This window comes from Rhinatrema bivittatum, chromosome 2 (assembly GCF_901001135.1).
Source record: "Rhinatrema bivittatum chromosome 2, aRhiBiv1.1, whole genome shotgun sequence".
Classification (NCBI taxonomy): domain Eukaryota; kingdom Metazoa; phylum Chordata; class Amphibia; order Gymnophiona; family Rhinatrematidae; genus Rhinatrema; species Rhinatrema bivittatum.
The window spans coordinates 165,378,930-165,400,356 of record NC_042616.1 but is presented as its reverse complement, the minus strand read 5'-3'; the positions used below and the strand labels follow the sequence as shown (position 1 = coordinate 165,400,356).

General features: G+C 41.6%; 1 protein-coding gene across 1 annotated transcript in view; it reads right to left on the bottom strand.

The window, feature by feature from the left end:
* Positions 1-21,427, bottom strand: part of LOC115084238 (pituitary tumor-transforming gene 1 protein-interacting protein-like) — a 175,692-nt gene that overhangs the window by 23,428 nt on the left and 130,837 nt on the right. The window contains exon 6 of the mRNA XM_029588835.1: positions 14,486-14,532. Within this exon, the coding sequence (XP_029444695.1) occupies positions 14,486-14,532 (47 nt within the window). The remainder of the gene's footprint in view (positions 1-14,485; positions 14,533-21,427) is intronic.

Below are 21,427 nucleotides of genomic sequence, written 5' to 3'. Positions count from 1 at the left end.
CTTCAAAAACTGAGGTTACATCTGGATTAAGAGGTATTGGTGTAGCATGCTCAAATATTTAATGATTTGGAATTGTGAGACCAAGGATAAAATTAGGAGTTGTTTGATATGATTATAAAAGCGAGAATGATTCAAGTTCTGGGATGTGGTTTCTGAGCTAGACCTTTAAGTGTAGGCTTTTGTAAAGAGCCAGGTCTTGAGTTTCTTTTTGAATGGACATAATGAGCTCGCAAGAATATGTAAAACCTGAGGTCTTGCGGGACAACATGCTAGCACTGAAAATCTTTTGTTGGGATCGTTGACATGAAGAAATTTTGAGGACATCAAAAAAGAAGAGAAAGACATGGCCAGCGTGTCCATAATACTGCAGATAAGAGATAGAGGAGATTCTGGAACTTGCGAACATTTGGGAACACCTGTGTATGCTCAACAGAGCCAAAATCTCTACTAACAAGAGACAGCTTTGCCTAGTGCCGCTTGATGACATCACTCACTGAGCATGGCTAATTCAGCCTGCTTATTGACGGAAATATCAGAGATAAGATGAGACATTTAAATATATAAAAGGTTTCCATGCATAGAGGATGAGCTTCTTTCTACGGAAAAGCAGCTCTAAAATGAGGGGTCATGGGATGGGGGTGAAAGAAGGTAGACTTGGGAGTAATCTTAGGAAATATATATATATATATATATATATATTATTATTTTTTTTACAGAGGGTGATGGAGGCTGTGAAGTCAAAAACAATATCTGAATTCAAGAAAGCATGGGATAAATACAGGGGATCTCTAAGGGAGTGATGGGAATTGTAAGGGCTAGATAAATTAGAAGTATGGGCAGACTAGATGGGCAATATGGGCTTTTTCTACCATCATGTTTCTATGTTTCTTTACTGCAGGAATCTTTTTTATATTGACTCAAACTTTTTCCTCTGAGTGCTACATGTCTCTGTACCTGCAAATCAATATTAGTGCTGAAACTGAAGAAAAACTTAGGTATATTTTGGCTAGATGATTAAACAGCTCAAAGATGAACTCAAACCCTCCAAAGGGATATAAAATGACAACATATATAATAATAGAACCGAATGTGTCAGAAAGCAATGATTTACCTTCAGTGCTAGTCCCCATCCTCCTGTCTTCATAATTAAAAACTGAAGACATAATTAACAGGAACCAGCCTACAACTGGATTCTTGTCTTTTTCTTTAGCGGAAGTTTGTTTGTGTGAACCATGATGTGGATGAATACATCACTTTTCCTGAGCTCTCCAGCACCTGAGATGAACAGCAGCAGTATGCTTCAATAAAGAAAGTAAACCATTTGAAAATTCCAGAAGGAAAATGTGCAATATTACAGAATAATTGTTAAGGACTAATCTATTTTACATGCTGGGCACTTTGATGGAAGTTGTGCTGGAAAGATGTTTGCAGAATACATTAATATCAGTTGAAATTTAGAACAATACAAGCTGGTGTAGTGCCTGTACGCTACAGAAAGAGTCTATTGTGATTAATATGATTTCACCCTAAGGGAAATTGCTAAGAGTATGGTCAATGGGGAAAGGTTCCAGAAAGTATAAGGTCACTAAATGGTCAGAAGGAGTGTAATGAAACTAACAGACAGTCTGGTTCAGCCCCTAGGGGTAAAATATCCTGTGTAAAACATGGGCTGAGACTACCTGTGAGCCACCAAGCCAAGAGAAGGAGGCTAGCTGTGACCCTCTCCTGGCAGAGATACCCCACTGGAATCCCAGGAAGCCTGAGCAATGTGAAGAAACAACTGAAGACTTACATTTGGATTTACAAAGAGCATAAAGGAACTGTAGAGAGGGAATTCAGGACCAGCAAAAAAACCTGTGCCTGATTGGAGTCTCTGAGCAAGGTTGGGGAACTGCATTCCATCTTCAGAAGAGGGAGCGAGTTAGTTGCCTGCAGCCATCTTAAAGGTTGTGAGTAATAAAATTGGATCTAAACTGTTGGGGATACTAACCATTCGGGGTCTAGACTGAGGCTGAAGAGAGATTTGTACACAGAATTGCGATCTGCTTTTTTTTCCCCCCGATTTGCATGCTGAGTATAGAAACATAGAAACATAGAAATGACGGCAGAAGAAGACCAAATGGCCCATCCAGTCTGCCCAGCAAGCTTCCCTCATTTTTTCTCTCATACTTATCTGTTTCTCTTAGCTCTTGGTTCTAATTCCCTTCCACCCCCGCCATTAATGTAGAGAGCGGTGATGGAGCTGCATCCAAGTGAAATATCTAGCTTGATTAGTTAGAGGTAGTAGGGGTAGTAACCGCCGCAATAAGCAAGCTACACCCATGCTTATTTGTTTTTACCCAGATTATGTTATACAGCCCTTATTGGTTGTTTATCTTCTCCCCTGCCGTTGAAGCAGGGAGCTATGCTGGATATGCGTGAGGTGAGAAGAGGTGAGGTGAGTAAGACTTTTCTGGATTCTATTCTGGAATTGGAGATTTCTACAATTTTTGGACTGATTGACCAGTTTATTTATATAAATTACTTTTTGTTGGAGCACAAACCCCAGCAGACAGTAAATTTGTGGAGGTGTTTGTGTGAGAGTGTCCTCAGCTCAGTTTGGCCTTGCAGTTTATCTGTCCCCAGCCTATGACCCAACAGAAACTGATTGCCTCACTTTGAGGGAGTTACCCCAGGCTCCTCGAGGCTGAGAAAGCGACCCCAAATGGAAAGGGAAGTGTCTGCAGGAGACAGGGTCATGACTGCCTGGCATTCTTCAGCAGTTCATAACATAAAAAGCAGGGATTTCAAGCTTTTGTGCTCCTGGACCGAATTATGTAAATTAACCAAAAACTAGAGTCACTGTACACAAATACAACTTATAAATATTCAGTATGAATTTCCTGGGGGAAAATCTGTTTGCAGTCCTCTTGGGCAATAGTTTGACATCCCTTACATAAGGTACAGTACAAGCCTATGAACAAAGAATTAATAGGGTAAAAGATGCTAATCTGGTGATTTATGACATAAGACACAAATATAACTTTAGAATCTTACTGACACTGGAACTTCCAGTCCATTCCTTCCCCTCCCCCCAATATGCCTTCAATTTGCTCTAGTTTCCTCTCTGCCTCCCTCATCGCCCAGAGTTCCAGTGGAAAGCATGGGCCACTGTTTTATTGAACAATTTACACATCTGAATATTGCATATACACATATCAGATAAAGTCAGGACCCCATTCACATGACTCGTTCCTCCTCAGGAAGCCAGTCTCCATGCTGCTGTTCTGTCTCCTGATGTTGTCCATGCCTGGACTTGGTCTATACTGGGATTTTGGGATCCATGACCTCATTAGTGTATTACTGTCCATTCCTTTCATTGTTCCCTGAATATCTTTTTCTGCTATTGTCTCATTCCCCTTTTCCTGGTACTGTGCAGTGGGGAAAGGGTTTAGGCTTCTTGCTGTGCTTCCTACCTCAAGTTGAGCTGTCTATTCTTTCCCTCTTCTGGCCTTTACTGCTTCCTTCCATTATTCCAGAAAAGGAATCTTCCTCTCTGGTTGCCACTATGGTGCTGTTGCGTCCGGTCTCAGACGGCTTCGACCTTTGTGCCTCACCTTTCTCTCTGCTCTCCCCGCTAGCCTTGGGAAGATGGCTACCGCTGCGTCTGCATGCCGCTCTCTCCGGCGTCCCCGGCACGGCAATGGCAAGGCAATCCGCCATGTTTCTCCTGAGGGCCTTCTAGGGTGCGTGTGCGCACGTCACCCACGTCTTTATCCACAACATGGCGGGAACCTCGGGGGGCGGCCCCCTCGAGTGACATCACGCCATCCGGGTATTTAGCCTGCTCTTCGTTTGCTAACAAATCGAGTTAACAAGGATTGGACTTGTCCGGTCTAAGCTACTCTGCCACTTCCTTGCTGCCGCTGAAAGCTCTCTCTGCCCTTTGGGGTATTTCTCTAACCTGTGTACCCGCTCCTCGGGGGCCCTTTGCTTTCTTTCAGGTGCCTATCAGGGATCAGGTACTCGCTCCTCAAAGGCCTGCTCTCCCTGCCTCGGTGCCTGTATTCAACTACTTCTGCCTGCTGGTATCTCCATCTATACAGCTACCAGTTTAGTGAGTAATCTAACTTTGTCTTGCATTCCCTATACTATCATTGCGAGAGGGGCAGAGGGCCCCTGGACTGCTACCTCTGGATCACCTCACTACTGCCACCTCTGGAGGTATCATTCTGCTGTATAATAAAAGACAAATCTCTGTGTTTGCGTGTCTAGAGTCTAGCCTAGTTCTGTGGTTCCTCATGGGGCTCCTCCCCATGGGAGTGGCCATCACCACAGTACCCAAGAATCCACTCCAACACCTCAAAACCATAACAGGTGCCAGGCTCCAGTGGCACTGCTGGACTTTTTCTTCCTTTATGCTGGCACACTTAGCTCTACCTTCTGTCCCACTGTAGCACCCTGCTCTGATAACTGGATGTCCATCACTGCCTGGAGTCCAAAAGTGATCTTGCTCTTTTCCAGCTCCAAAGATCTGACGATCGAAGTCCGCCACTGCAGCATTCTACGAAGACATCGCCCTGTCAAGTCTGCTGCACAAGATAACACTCCCCTGCTTCTGCTGCTTTCATGAGTCCAATTTGCAAAAGGGCCTGCAGGCCTGTCTTGTGTCACTTTTCAGTGCAGTCTGGCGCATTACTTCTCCTAAGCTCCACCCACCTTCCCAAGCTGCCCCTCTCTCCCACCTGCTGCCATGTGAGCCTCCTTCTTCCATATGCTGTCTGAAGTTTTCTTTATGTGGTGCTTTGAGGAAAATCCTAGCAGATAAGCATCACAGCATTTATCATCTTGGCTTGCCTAGACTTCCTTTGTAGTTGGTTAGTAACTTCCTTGAACTGCCCTATAGGCATACATGGGTTAACCAAATAGGAAATGATTCCTTAACAATATAGGAAATCTAAATGAGCCGATGATAATACTGGTAAATCTGCACTGTTTCTTCCTAGAGACAGCCTATTGCAAATAAGGTGAAAAATAAAACAAAAAACAACTGAAGTAGTACCCGACAACCTGGGCAAATTAATTATAATATGAATATTCTTTGCTGTTCCTATATTGACTTTTTAACTGCCTACAAAATATTAAATTCAAAACTATGACACTTCAGGTTTGTGATTTTACACAGAAAGCCTTAATGCTGGGTATAACAGACAAATTACTAGTCACAGCACAACTGCACTTCTAAAATTAACTTTAGATTTCATTAATGTTCCAACTTTTTCACAAGCTCCACCTTCATATGACATTTCCAAGGCAAAGATTAATTGCTTATACAGTTTGGGGGGCAATAAGTGACATAGGTCTCATCGCATACCTGATAGGATTCAACCTACAAATGATTTACATAGTTAGTATGCAGAATTATCAGAAGAGAGCCTGGGCAAAATGTAGCTAGCGTTAGATTCAGAAATAAAACACTCAAGCATCAACTAAATGCCACATGTAAAACGTATGTGTGCCCTCCCCCTGCCATCACCAAATCTCCACTCGTGCCCTTCACCTGGCTGCACCGAATCCCTGGAACAGCCTTCCCAACCATGTGCGGCAGGCTCCCTTCTCTTACTAGATTCAAATTCAGCCAAAAGCTCACATCTTCGAGGCTGCTATTAACAATGAACCTCAATTCTTCCTGCTCATGCAACACTTATCAATCTGTGCTCTAGACTGGGACCTGCATTTCTCTCAGACACAATTGGACTAATATTTTAGGCCTATCACATTTTATAGGACTGATAAGCAACTATTTTCAATGAAACATTTCCAAACCTTTATATCACACTGAATGATGCGCAGTTAAAGTTGCCTCTTTCTCGATTTAATCCTACTTGCTTTAAAACCTCTTCAGTCCTGACCTGTTGTCTTAACTCAAAGCTCTGTTTTTGTCATCTATCTTGACTAGACTGTAACCTCCAAGGAGTAGGGGCTATCCATTATGTCTGTACAGTGCTGTGTACATCTAGTATATGCTATACAAATGATTAATAATAAGATCAGATTAAAAGGCTTTGAAGGATAAGAGAGAAAATTGTAGTATGTCCATCTTGAAGCCAATTATGGGGGTCTTCCTGCAGTACTGAACAAATACAGGATCTTCTCCAGTATTGAACCTTAATATTAGATTCTTTCAAGCCCTCTTATGGTGCAGCAATAGGTGGGCCTGGGTGGGCCATGGTCCACCCACTTTGGGCTCAGGCCCACCTAATTGGGAGTCAAGCAGGGATGGATTAAGGGGTGGGCCAATGAGGTGTTGAGCTGAAAAGTGGCATGCAGGCAGGGCCTCAACTTTTTCCCCCCAGTCGCAAGTATTAAGTTCTCTATTGAGCCCTGCTGTTGGGTTTCCACTCCCCCACCAACGATCAGAGTCCCCGTGCGGTGGCACTGGGTTGTGAGACCCCCAGCATGGCAGCTCCCACCATCCCAACCAGTGATTAAAGGCCCCCAGCACTCGATGCACAGTAGTGTCCTGCCAGCGAGCTTCTTAAGACTTGCCAACAGGAAGGACTACCACCTTGGGGGAGAGGTGAGTCACATGGCATTGTGACTGAGAGGGAAGGGGAGGGAGTGAGAATGAGGGGGGTGAGTGACAGGGGGAAGTGGGAGGAAGGATGTGAGAGAGAGAAAGAAAGGGGTGAGAATGAAGTAAGGGGGAATGAGTGATAGTGGCTAGGAGGAAAGGGAGGGAGTGATGGGGAAGGAAGGGGGAAGGAAGGGGGAGGGAGGGAGTGGGAGGACAGGGCGACAGAGAGGGAAGGGGGTTTGACTGGGGTGAGAGAGGGAAGACAGTGTGAGTGGAGGGAAGAGAGGAGAAAGTGGGAGAAGGAGGAGGAGGTTGAGTGACGGAAGGGGATGAGCGCTGTGAGCGGGAGTGAGAGAGAAGAAGAGAGTGTAGAAGCGTGACATTCTCATGTCACATATATACAATGTAAATATATATATACAATGAACGAGCGGAGAAAGGTTGTGTGCGCCTTCCACTAATCCATGAAAATCTCAGGGTTACTGAAAATCAAAAGTTCTCAGTTAAGGAGTGGGGAAAATTTTTTTTATCCTAGTTTAAATTATTGGGTGTTGTCTGCTGCTTTGAAATATTTAACTTTTGGGAACTGTTTAAAGTAATTTTTATGCTAATTCTTTTTATTAGGTATTCTATTCATTTGTTTTGAAATATTTTTATTAGTATGATTTACTATTATGATTGATTTATATTTCTTGATTTTTTTTATTTTTCTGTTTTTGCATTATTGCACAGAGTATGAGTCTGGCTGAAAGGGGAGGGAGCTGGAAAGCAAGACTAGGGGACTGAGGGTAAATCGGGTTGGGGATGGACTGCTGGGGACTGGGAGAAGTAGGAGAGAGACTGCTATTGCTTCTGTTTCTCTGAGAGGGGGACATGGGAATAATTTAATTTTCTGTGTGTCATTTTGGGAAATGTGCATCTCAATATTTCTATTTTTTTACAGTACAGAGAGAATGCAATTGTTTTTATTTTTCTGGTGTTATACTACAGGAAGAGTCTGGCTTTTTGGATTTCCAGTTCAGCGTTTGTCTCCATGTTTTTCATTTTAATTGGTGGTCAATTATTCTGTATTTGGTGAGGGACTATTTGTGTTTTGCATGTGGGACAAAGGTGTATTGCAAGCGAGTAGTTTCTGTAGCTGTTCAGCTTGTTCTTTTCTTTCAATCTGTACCTTCTAGTACAAAGTTGTACAGCAGTAAACATGTGTGAGTGTGAGCCTGAAAGAGAATCATGAGTCAGTGAGCATGTATGTGAGCCTGAGAGAGTTCCCAGGTATGGAGAACAGGGGAATTTACTAATCCCTATTAGTTTTAATTACTGAGTGTATTTGGTGTGTGCTGTTTTAAAATATTATATTGATGCTTGGGAAAATGTAAAACATTTGTGTGTTTTAAATTATTGGATGTTTTATTTCTCAACTGTTTTGAAATTTTTTTTTTTATTAGTATTACAATTTAAAGAATGAAGTAATGCTATTCTGTTTGGAGTTGAAGGATATATGCTAAATTATAATAATTCTTTTGTCATAACACCAGGTGGAGTTTTAGAATACTTTGCAGGATTATCTTGATGTGTGTTGACATTGTTGTCTTTCTAATACACTTGTGTCTGGTCAACTTTAAATTAAGTTGTGGGGTATTGTTTCTTGAGACACCTTTAAATATGACTGAATTGTTTCCATAAGTGTGTATATGGTTTAGTGTTGGTTAAGTACTTGAAATAATTGAGGTAAAATATTTTAAAGTGTCACTCATGATGCATGACAGATGTTGCAGGCTAGACATCCATTGTCAGGTTCACGCTTAGGGTCTTGATTTTAAAAAGTATTTACTTGAGTAAATGCACTTTACTCGAGTAAATGGGCTTTTGAAAATTGCTACAATAAATGCCAATGAATTGTCCATAGGATTTTCCTGAATAAGTGCACTTTACTCAAATAAATAGCTTTTGAAAATTGCTACAATAGTATGTTACATTTATGCGTGAAACTCCTTTGACAATCACTCCCTAAGGCATTATTTATTGATAAGACTACAACTGGTAGGGTTCAGACTTGTATGGCTACTGCCCACCCATGTTAACTTTAGGCCCCTCCAAAAAAACCAGTTCTGGCTAGGCCACTGATGATGCTAAACCAAGAGACCCACAGATGCAATTTATGCCACGTTAACGAATCTAATGGAAATTTTAAAAGTCCCCTTTTCCCTAAACTAATGTAAACTGAATGACACTTTCAGAGACTGCACTAATGTTTGTCACGTAATAATATTTGAGCAAACTGGTGCAAACACATTTACATGGGGGAAAATAAAAAAGTGTGCTTTGCAACAAAGATACCGTATGATCAAAATCAAATCAGTTACTAAAACTCTCCTGCTTTCTGTGTTCCCCCAGGAGCAGGGCAAGAGTGAGTGACACCTGCAATGCATTATAGATGTGTAATTACCATTTAAATGGAGTGAGAAAAGCTGGTGGTGAAATGGGAATAAAAGACATTCCCTTAAAGCCAAGCAAGGGCTGACATTTCTGGCATGATCATCCTGATCTACTGACTCTGGGCTAATAAAGCTCTCACGGTTCTGCCACTCATCTTTTTCCCTATTTAGCTGTGAATCTCTTTTGCTGGGCGATTGAGGGGCAGAGTGAAACAACATACTTCAGTCATACTCTTCAGTCTTCTATTTGACACTACTATTTTTCAAATGCATTCTGTCATGTGCATTTAGCATCAGACAGCCAAAGGAAATGAGGATGTGAATGCACAAATCTAAAAGTTCAGATGGAGATTTACTTCTTCGCGTGGTTTCAGAACTAGCTCAATTACTGGTACTTTTACAAAACTGAGACCAAACAGAAATCAGCAGTGGGTGCACCGACCTTATCTTCACATCATTATGCACAACTTTACAGATAAACAGGAGGTGGTTAGCATGAGGAAACTGCTCGGGTCAAGAAAAGCAAACACCCCCCCCCCCCCCGCCCATTAGGTTGCAGTGAAATATACATTTTAAAATCCAATCGGAAATCCCCTAAAGGTTCTGTGCCATGGATTAACCATGTACCAATGTTGGCATAATGAGCTCTCCACAACAGCAAAAATATGCCATGCACGTTGGTTTCAACACAATTGACATTGGATAAATGATGATGAGTGGCTACACGGGCATAATGAATATCAACTTATTTTTCAACCAATACACAACTATAGTTTCACTTTAGAAAGCAAGGGACTTATTACTCTAATTCTGTTTTTCAATAGTCACAGTGACAAAACAAATGAGAAATTACTACTTAACCTGATAATTTCCTTTTCCTTAAGGGTGATAGATGGATTCAGGACTAGTGGGTTATGCACCTCTACCAGCAGATGGAGACTGAGCAAGCTGTTGTCACAGTATATATTAGTCCTGCCATGACATCAGCCGGCCAGTATTCTTTCAAAAGCAACTGAGGACAGACAAGCAAAAAACTTGATTAAAAACAGACAACCATTTCTGTACTCAACCAATAAAAACACTGTCAAGAACGAATGCATACTAGGCTAGGGACTGGGTCAACACTTACCAGTAATCCCCTGGAATGCACAATCATTGGCAGCCAAGGGCAGGAAGCTGAAGCCATCTATCCACCTTAAGGAAAATGAAATTATCACGTTAAGTAGTAATTTCTCATTTCCTAGCATGTGGATAGATGGATTCAGGACCAGTGGGATATACCCAAGATAATCCCAAGTAGGGTGGAGGCTGCCCGCGGTTCAGTCAACACCAAACATGCAAAGGCTGCGTCCTCCTAGGCCTGTACATCCAGAAGATAATACCTGGAAAAGGTGTGCAAAGAGGACCACGTCGCAGTTCGGCAAATGTCGACAGGAGCAACAGACTAACCTCCGCCCATGACATTGCCTGAGCCCTAATGCAATGAGCCCTAACCTGCGTAGGCAATGGCTTTTCAGCGGCCACATCTGCAGCTGTGACTACCACCTTAATCCAGCGAGCTATTGTAGCCCGCGAAGCCGGCTCACCCTGTTTACCTCTACCATGAACAGGGGCGGATTGCAGAAAAATGTCAGCCCGGGGATTTTATTTAAAACCGGCCCACAGGATATCCGTCTGATTCCCTTGTGTGTTTTCCTTGCAGCATGTGTTTCGACAGTTCCCAAAAGCAGCCAAACTGACCCTTCATAGGTACATCATGTGACTAGAGCCTGGCGGAGTTGAGTCAAAAATCTCCAACATAAATTTCACATTTTTCCCTAAATAGTTAAGTAGTAGATCACACCCTAGACCAAGGGTGAGCCAACAGAGCTGTGTTCCCTCTTCCATCCATGTAATTCGTTGCCATCCGCCCCCAAGCCTAGTTACATCTCTCATAATTATATCTTGGATTCCAGGTTTGGTATTAAAGTCTCTTGAAGCAGTTCATAAGTAATGTAACAACCACACTGCCAGCCCAGCCAGTGTCAGACACACACACAGTCTCTCAGACACAAACACCTCACACACTCTTTCAGATACCCATTTTGTGTCTGACAGAAGATGTGTGTGGGTGTCTCTCTCTGACATAAAGACACACACACACACGTTCTTACTCTGCGTATGGGTGTGTCATAGAGCATGTGTATATGGGTGTCTTTCTGTGTCATAGAGAGAGAGAGAGACATTCTCTCTCTCTCTGACACACACATTCCATCATTGTGCTGCTACTCATATGCTCACACAATGAATGCCCCCACTCCAGTACTACAACATCATTATCTAAAAAGTTTCTGCTTGCTGCCAGCCCTTCCCCAGCCTGCAATAGCCCTCTCCCTTTTTGGCACCCCCACTTCAGGAGACCCACAGTTAGCTGACCCTTTCAGGGGGAACTTCTAGACTACAGAAGCCTCCCCATCACTGAATAGGCTCTTCCTCTTGGCTCACCCCATCCCTTTTTTTCTGATTGCAGTTTGCCTCCACTTCTCCATAACACATACACACACACACAGTCCGTTTAGAGATGGCACAGACAAGTGCATCCACTTTCAGAAAATGCAGACGTTCTCTCACCCCTGGATCCAGAGGGTACAGGCCTTCCGAGATCCGACCCCCTTTTGAAGTTTGCCTTTGGGGCATCCCACTCAAGATCAATTAATTCTTGAATTTCTCCAGAACAGGGAAAACACAAGAGGCTTTTTGCAAAGAAACCAAAATTGGATTTTTCTTTATTTCAGGCATGGAATCTTCCCCAGGTACTCCCAGCATCTTCAAAGTCTGGGAAATCAGAGCCAGCAGTTCATCTCTATGAAAGAACTGTAACATAGTCCTATACGGTTCCAGTCCTGGAAGAATTTCCCCATCCTCCAGAGAGTCAGGATCTGCCTCATCATCAGGGCCATCCTGATTCCTATCGGGCATAACTGCAGTCAATTCAAGGTTTATTCCAGCACATAACAGTAGTACTGTAAAAGGAAGAGAATCTGACCTGATAGGATTAAACAGGGCTGAGGACTGTGTCTGAAGAAAGGATTGCAATCCTTGAAAAAATTCTGCCCAAGAAAAGGCAGAAGGATCCATGACAAAACCAGAAGGCACTTGTGTGGCCACCCACTGACCTGCTGTCCCCTGTTGAGGAAACAGTGAAGGGAGTTCCAAGGTCAGGCATCCCTCCTATATCCTTAACCAGGCCCTCATCAGGCTGGGAAGAACCGGGCTTAGTAAAATCAGAGGAAGATAATTCTCCCCGAGCCTCTAAGCAGCACTGGCACAAGTTAGAGGGCACTCAGGCTGAGATTCCCGAATATGACAGGCAGCATAGAGAGAAAGGCACTTAGGTTTCTTAGCCACAGGCAACATTAATCCATCAGTATGCTTAACAGGTCACTGAAGATGTACGTCCAGCTGAATTCTCGCGAAAAAATGTAGGCACAAAGTTTAGGGATCCCAAGGCTATGCACCACAAAACTTAACCACACTGTCACCTCGCTAATCCTTGGTGCACAACCAATATGTTCTAGAATGTGAGCACAGGCAGGACGCCCAAAAGAAATTGGGTGCACAATTCAGAAGCTCAGCTGGACGCCCTTGCACACACCGACAGTCCACCAGAGGGCAGTTGAACGTGCAGAAAAAACGTGCTATGCAGCGCACAGCAAGTAAAATCTAACTGCAGGGCCTAGTCCACCTGGGCTGCTCAACTCGACAGGCTGCCCAGGTACCTTAATTCCCACGGGAGCGGGAACGAACGTCAGAACAGCGTGCAGAGCATGGAGACCAGAGGAAGTCCTACAACAACCCTTCTGTTCTGTCTCTGAATTTTTTTTTTTTTTTTTTAACTTACTTAAGCTCAGCTTTTCCCGGCTGAGTACAGAGATGGTCTCTGGCTGGCGGGGGAGAGGGCATATACAGTCACTGCTGCACTTGGTTTCCTGCACCCGCTGCCTTTCAGCTGTTTAAATCAGCTGAGTCCACGTTGGCTGAAGAACCAGCTACCAGACCAAGGCACTCATCTGAGGGACCACGGAAATCACCTCAGGAATTCTCAGCTGGGGGAGGGACCATTAGGTATCACCGGAGGAGAGCGTGGCAACTCAAAGCTCCTATTAATTCTCCTCTAAATCTGAAGCAATCCCCAGTAGGGAGATGCATGTCCACCATCTGCTGGAGACTGAGAACACTGGCAGGCTGATGTCACGGCAGGACGATATATACACTGTGATGTCAGCTTGCTCCGTCTCCATCTTCTGGTAGAGGTGCTTAACCCAATGGTCCTGAATCCATATATCCACATGCTGTGCAGGGGTGTAGAGTGACTGCTTAAGTTGGTGGTACATGATAAAATTTGCTGCCAGCATATGATTCGAGAACAAATTAAACACATGCTAATTACTTAAATAAGAGGGATAATGAGCTTCTAAGCTTATATCTCCCTATGCACTAATGCACATAGACTTTCTCACAGCCATGGGATTGTGAGAAAATAAATGACACTGGAGTGGGATAGTGGTGGGGAAAGTTTTGCCTGCTAGTCCTGAATCACAGGGTTACAGGGCTGACATCTTTGGCAACCCCTTACACATAAAAAAAAAAAAAAAAAAAAAGGCCTTTTAGATGCAGATTGCTCCCCTGCCTTCACTGCAGAGCAACCGACCCTGCTGCTCCCCCAACACAATGACAAGGCTGCCCAGAGCACCTGAAAGCCTACCCAATCCGTCAAGCCTCCCTGAGCCCCCATACCCCTTTGTAGGCAGGAGAGCTGCTTACCTCCTGCTGTCTAGTTCTGTCTGAATCATGCCAACTCCCTGCCTCCTCATGCTTAGTGCAAAGTGTGATGCAGGAATAAGCTGGCGCCATTTTGATAGTGAGGGACAAGAGAGCAGAAGGTAAGTAGCTCTTCTCCATATATCCACATGCATATATACAAATGGTTTAGGGCCAGGACCCTGGGGAGGTTCGAGGGGTGGTGGACTCGTTACAGACAGCCCACAACTGGATTATGACTTTCAAGGAGATGGGCAGGGCAGAGCAGGGAAGAGAAGCAAATGTTCACGCATGCATACCACACCCCCCTCCAGGTCAAACATGGCAAAAATAAATTGAAAAATGCATTTGCCCTAAATACGGTAGGACAGAGTTAATGTAAAGAAAGCAACTGTCATCCATTGAGTATCACTTATTACAATTAGTAGTGCCTCAGACAGTCGCTGGTCTCTCCCCTTTTGATGACTCTTCATCTAAAAATACATATAAAATAACCTAAACTCTTCAAGGTCACATAATCAAAAAAACATAATGGCTAAGCAGTAAATATTTAGTTCATACAGATTAAATATTCTAAGCAGAAAATACCACACAGTATACAGAGGATGGCGGGTGGGGGCGCTGTCATTCTTAATTCTTTTGCCATTGCACAGGAAATTATTTCTTACACTATTAGAAGTTTAATCATACATACCATATTTCTTGCGGATCTCATCATGTTTTGCTTTCCTTTCATTTTTCCTGTAATGAGAATTAAAGCGAACTGTTAATAAAATAAATGTTATACTTTTCTATATCTAACCCGAGCCACAGGTTAACAGCAGCATTTTACAACACTGACATGGGAGGAAGGAGACAGTGTCCACCAGCAGAGCAGGCACTTCTTTGAAAACAGTCATGTGAAGAATGGTGCAAGTCCTTGCACCATTATTCACAAGTCCATTCTTCACAAGTCCTTGTAGCATTTAGAATGCCATTTTGACAGTTGGAAACGTCTAATGGTAAATCAAATATTCTCAAACTTTATAGGTCTCTTCCGAGAAGGATACAGTAGCTCCAATTAAGTAGCTCTTGCACAGATTATCTAAATAATGAGAAGCAAATATGGGGAAGAAGATGCTTAATTGTTTCAGACTGGGGGAGGCCTGAGTAAATGTTATCACATTCATAAGGGAACCCAGCACCACTATCTTTTTCACATACCATAGAATCCTAATTACATTTCATAAATACACAAGAATAACAGGAATGTGGTGAGTTGAAAATATTAATGTGCCATTTATATGAAGCGAGACTTGGCTTAGGAAAATATGACGACAGGCCAATATTATTCACCAGGTACTTTCACATTCTTGGCCTTCACAAACACGAAATACAAAAAATTAAATTTGGCTTCTAGGGTCTCACTGAATGAAGACTTGGGTCCATAGGTAAACTGCTTTTAGTCTGCCACCTGTAATCCCCTTCTGATGAAGCACTCTACATACTGTAGGGATTAGCCTGGTCACCCTAAAAATAAGTTGTGTTCAATTATGAACCAAACAAAATGGAAGCTGAGATGGCCCCTGCAGTTTTAAGACGGATGCTACAAGACTGCACGCGGGTGAAACCTGCTATTGTTGAATACACAGGACATAGCTTTTTCTACCTTGTAGTTAGATGAATTAGATGGATACAGATTTATCAAGTTCTGTGGCCTTGATAAACTTTGTATCTAATAAAGAGGCCTAGTTCAGTTACTAGATGTCTTCCAACATGTCAATCCACATTTATTTATTTATTTTTATTTCAAAACTCTTCTATACCGTCGTTAAGTTAGGTAACCATCACAATGGTTCACATAGAGGCACGATAAAGTAAAATATGATTCGTATAGATTTACAAGTTAACATGAAATCTGCGTACACACCCCAGCTTCGGAAATCAGCTAATCCTATACAGATGGACTGAGGTATATCCAATCAAAAGTATCTGCTTTTAGATTCTAAGTATTTGCATGAAGGTCTGATCAGTGACAAAAAGGGACTAAAAAAAAGGGCTGCAGACAAAACACTTGTCTACAGACAGAAGGCTTCCGAAATGAATGTAATCAAATTTTACTAAATCTGTCACTGAGAATGAAAATAATGCTTAAAATTGTTGATTGGCTTTAGCTTTCAAGACATGCTACTGACTTGGGAAGGTCAATATTCAAAGCCATTCAGATGGCGCCAAAGGGTTTTGAGATGCCAAACCCTTTTAAGATTGCGTAATAATTTGAAAAGCGCAATATGTTTCAAAAGGCATGACCTGAAACGTTCTGCCCAAAGCCCCATGATGCAGATCAATGAAAAACTGCCAGTATCAGCATTTCCTTGAATGCCAGATGGAGCGCAACAAATGACTTCAAGATAAGTTTGGAATTTTTATTTGCAAATGAAAAACTATTTAAAAAATATATTGAGAGAAAGACACTCTCAGTCACTCACATTATGACTAATGATTAATTAAATGGCAATGAAGGCAAGACTTTGCCAGTAATGCCTATTATGACAGGTCATTTTAATAATATGGTTGATTATTGCTCCAAGGATTTGAAGACATGTGTAAAATGTAGGTTCTTTCATTAAATGTTGTTAGTATGTTCCCCCACATTTTTGGCATATGATATTGATTTTGGTAACTCATAAATTAGCCCAGTGGTTCTCAACCTTCTTTCTGTCGGCACACACCTGACAGATGGTTCTCACATGTGTGACACATTGAACACATGATCGTCACAGGACTAAATGTAAACATTTACTCTGTATTTACAGGAACCGCCCTGATCCCCCAATAGAACTGGGACATTCCCAGATCAATTTACCAAACAAAAAATATATTTCTGGTGTCATCTCAGTAACAGCAACATAAACACTCTCCTACCAGGTGCAATAGCCCTCCTTATGAAAAAACAGTAATTTACCACCAATGCATGTTCTATTGAGAAAACACAACAAATAAGATTAATACAAATGCCTACATGCTAGTAAAATACTTCACTTTGGTCACACACATAGAATCGACCCTTCACCAAGTACAGAAAGACCATAAAGTACAAATATGGAGACAGAAACTGGAATGGAAACCCAAAAAAGCCAATCTGCATTCAGTGCAAAACAGAAATATAGCACCTATCAGACTTCCAGGATCTGAAATAATGTACAGAAACCAATGCACACAAAGTTACACCTGCATTATGGAACTCAAACAGTAATAACCCTACCTACGAAAAGGCAACACTGCAAAAAGTACATCAGGCCCTAGACACCAATACAGCTCCTATTAGGAAAACAGAACAAGCCAAGCTGCTATAGATCCCTACAGAGAAACTACAAGCTTGCAGAATACCCTTACCTGTCACATACAGAACACAGTATATAATTACACAAAGGGTGCGTTAAGTACAACTCTCTATAATCTTGTCATAAAATTACACAAATTTAGAGAGCCAAATTAAATATATCAAACATACAAAATTTATTTAAACCAACCCAAATATAAACCTATATAGACAATAAAAACTAAGCTAGGACACTCACACATTCATACCCACACATTAAAAAATATGTTTTTGAGATATCACGTACAAATATAATCTCTTGCTACAAATACATTGCACATATATACTTTCTTTACAAACAATCAATAATGCATATCTCATATATTGCCATGATTTTTTTAAAAGCTGAGATGTTTAATTCCTAATGTCCGACAAAAGTAGATCAAAGATCTCTTCGTTTCACTCCTCACACGAGGGGCTTCCTCAGGGACCGATATAATTCACATATTTTACATATGCTACCGCACTGCAATAAATCAATATCACAGGAATTACCCGCAAATTCAATCTCAAAATTATCATCACCCACTACCAACCAAATATCTCTCTTCATTTTTTTCTTTTCTAATTACAGACTTTTTTAACATTAAAACCCTACCTATTTCACCATCACCAAACTTAATTTAAAAAATATCTCCATTTTCCTTATAACCCTACACTTTAACCAAGCAGTTTACAATCAAACAACAGGAAACACAATTTTCCTTCTCCTATTTCACCTATACTGAACCCCTGAAAAACTCAGGTCAAATGTATAGCGGCCATACCTACCTTAAATTATAAATCATCCATATGTTTCACTTCAATAACTTCTTATAAATGCCATCCATCGCAATACTTTCAATACATTGAGGCCATCAATTCAAACACTTCCTTTATCGCGGCGTGTCCTTTGGTATTCCCGTTAAATGTTACAAACCGGTACTAACTCCAATACCTTTCTGAGTACATTATAAGACACACCGACCTGTGCTCTCAAGAAAACATATTCTGTAACGATATAATGACAACTACATTGGTGCTTTAAAAAGATAATTGACAAGTTTGTCTAATTACTAGTGTTTGTTCTATATAAAGTTGTTTGGATAAGCATGACTTTCATACACCAGCGGGTGACGACGTGATACGTCACCTCCGGTCTGAACGTGAGTATTGGAAGGTCTCTTGTGTATTGAAGGAGTTGGTGGTTAATGGTAAGTGAGTTTCTCATGTTTAAGGATAACTTTTTGGGTTATATCGTTACAGAATATGTTTTCTTGAGAGCACAGGTCGGTGTGTCTTATAATGTACTCAGAAAGGTATTGGAGTTAGTACCGGTTTGTAACATTTAACGGGAATACCAAAGGACACGCCGCGATAAAGGAAGTGTTTGAATTGATGGCCTCAATGTATTGAAAGTATTGCGATGGATGGCATTTATAAGAAGTTATTGAAGTGAAACATATGGATGATTTATAATTTAAGGTAGGTATGGCCGCTATACATTTGACCTGAGTTTTTCAGGGGTTCAGTATAGGTGAAATAGGAGAAGGAAAATTGTGTTTCCTGTTGTTTGATTGTAAACTGCTTGGTTAAAGTGTAGGGTTATAAGGAAAATGGAGATATTTTTTAAATTAAGTTTGGTGATGGTGAAATAGGTAGGGTTTTAATGTTAAAAAAGTCTGTAATTAGAAAAGAAAAAAATGAAGAGAGATATTTGGTTGGTAGTGGGTGATGATAATTTTGAGATTGAATTTGCGGGTAATTCCTGTGATATTGATTTATTGCAGTGCGGTAGCATATGTAAAATATGTGAATTATATCGGTCCCTGAGGAAGCCCCTCGTGTGAGGAGTGAAACGAAGAGATCTTTGATCTACTTTTGTCGGACATTAGGAATTAAACATCTCAGCTTTTAAAAAAATCATGGCAATATATGAGATATGCATTATTGATTGTTTGTAAAGAAAGTATATATGTGCAATGTATTTGTAGCAAGAGATTATATTTGTACGTGATATCTCAAAAACATATTTTTTAATGTGTGGGTATGAATGTGTGAGTGTGCTAGCTTAGTTTTTATTGTCTATATAGGTTTATATTTGGGTTGGTTTAAATAAATTTTGTATGTTTGATATATTTAATTTGGCTCTCTAAATTTGTGTAATTATGACATACAGAACACAGACAGATCCTCACCAAATACAGAATAAAGTGACAATCAAGTTAATGTTTTTGTTTTTCCATTGCTGCACTGCATACACTTAGTCTGGTTTCTTGCTGTTTCCAGTTCAGTTTTTCTTTCCACATTTCTATTTATACATTTTTCAAGTAATATAAAATAATAATTCTAAAACTAGACTACTAAATATAATAAATATTTCAAAACAACTGATAAATAGAACATCTAATCATTAAAAACTTACAAAATTATTAAAAATTCTCTAAACACCAATAAAATATTTCAAACAGCAGACGCATCAGATAATTCCCAATAATTAAAATGGCAGTCAATTAAGAAAGATAAAAAAAAGCCACCTTTACTTACCCTCTCCTGCAACTATCCTATTCTTTTCCCTTGGAGGCCAATAGCACACACCAGAAGCAGCAAGGGCTACTGAAGCTCTATCCTCATGCTCCTCTTCCTTAGGGCCCATGACTTGTCTGTCTTACTCACACACACACACACTTTTTCTGTGTCTCACACACCAGTCATCTCCCTGACCAATCTTTCTTTCTCTCATACGCCCCTGACCACTCTCTCACACACACACCAGTCACTTCCCTGAGCAGTCTCTTGCTCTCACATGTTTTCTTGCTTACTTATACAAATAGTTTCAATCTCTCACATTCTCGCAGACACTTACACACATGCTGGCTCACTCATTCACCCCACCCCCAGCATCCATGGCAGCTACAGCGCAAGGCAGACGGTATGCTGCTATTAAAAGCAGAGTCCCGACAGGCTGGAAACTGCAGAAGGAGTGACCCCCACATCCAGTAGCGGTAAGAAGGCAGCCCTCAGCTCTTTCCCTGTGCTGAAATCAGTGCACAGAGCAGTCAGCTGAGAATGTAATTCCATGCTTTTTCTTCTCCCCTACCCCAGCTTTTTTTTGCAGTTTGATTATTATTTTTATATTTTCTTGCTGGTGTCGTGCTAGCAAGAGAAGGGGATGTCGGAGTCAGGCCAGGGCGAGGGGGTGCAGCGGCACCATACTCCTGCAGCCCCAGGCAAAGTGGCCAGCCAGCACCAATCTTCAGCTTCAGGAAATCCCCGCAGCACATTCTCAGCTGACTGCTCTGTGCCGCAATGATTGTAGCACAGGCAAACAGCTGAGTGCTGCCTTCTTTTCACTGCAGGGCCACAGGGGCGGGAAGAAGAAAGGTTCATGTTCCTGTTGCCAACTTCCACAAACACTGCTGCCGTTCTCCTCTGGGCTTGAATGTGCTGATAGCCCGGGCAGGGACAGCAGCAGTGTTCATCTCGCTGACTTGAAGAGGGGGGGGGGGGGGGGGGGGGAAGAGCAGTGGGTGCGCGACACACCTGCTGGAGCTTCGCAACACACTGATATGTTGCAACACATGGGTTGAGAACCACTGAGTTAGCCGTCTCACAAGTTAGCCACTTAAATGCTTAGTTTTGAATAATGACCTCTGGAGTTGCAGAGGATAAGTGAGTTAAGAAATGAAAGGATTTTGAATTAAATCAGAAATGACTAATATAAATTGACTGAATCTATGAATATATCCATTACTGGGTTTGGACAGTACTTACTTTTTAGGCAAAACAATGAATGATTATGACCTTCAAGTACCTTGGTGGTAAATTTTCAAGGTTAAGTGGAGCTAAGATAAAGGAAGTTGCTTTTCTTAGCCTTCAGATTCATGAACTTCTTTAGCCATGCATTGTGTAGCAAGGAAAAGTCAGCGTGGAAATCTTTCCAGTTAGTAGTAACAAATTTTCTCGAAAATAAGGCAGACAATTAAAAGGAGTTGATGCAAAACCACCTCAAGGCATACAAAAGCCTTGGCTACAACATATCACTAAAGATACATTTTTTACACTCGGCTAGATTTGTTTCCACCAAATTGCGGAGCAGTGAGTGATTTCACAGGACATTGTAGCAATGGAAAAACAGTATCATGGCAAATGGAGCCCATCAATGCTCATGGACTATTGCTGGATATTGACAAGAGATGTTCCATTTAATGAATACAAGCCTAGAAGAGCCGAGCAGCCACTGAATATATATACATAATAGTTTTGGGCCTTTTATTTCATAGTAAAATTTCATTT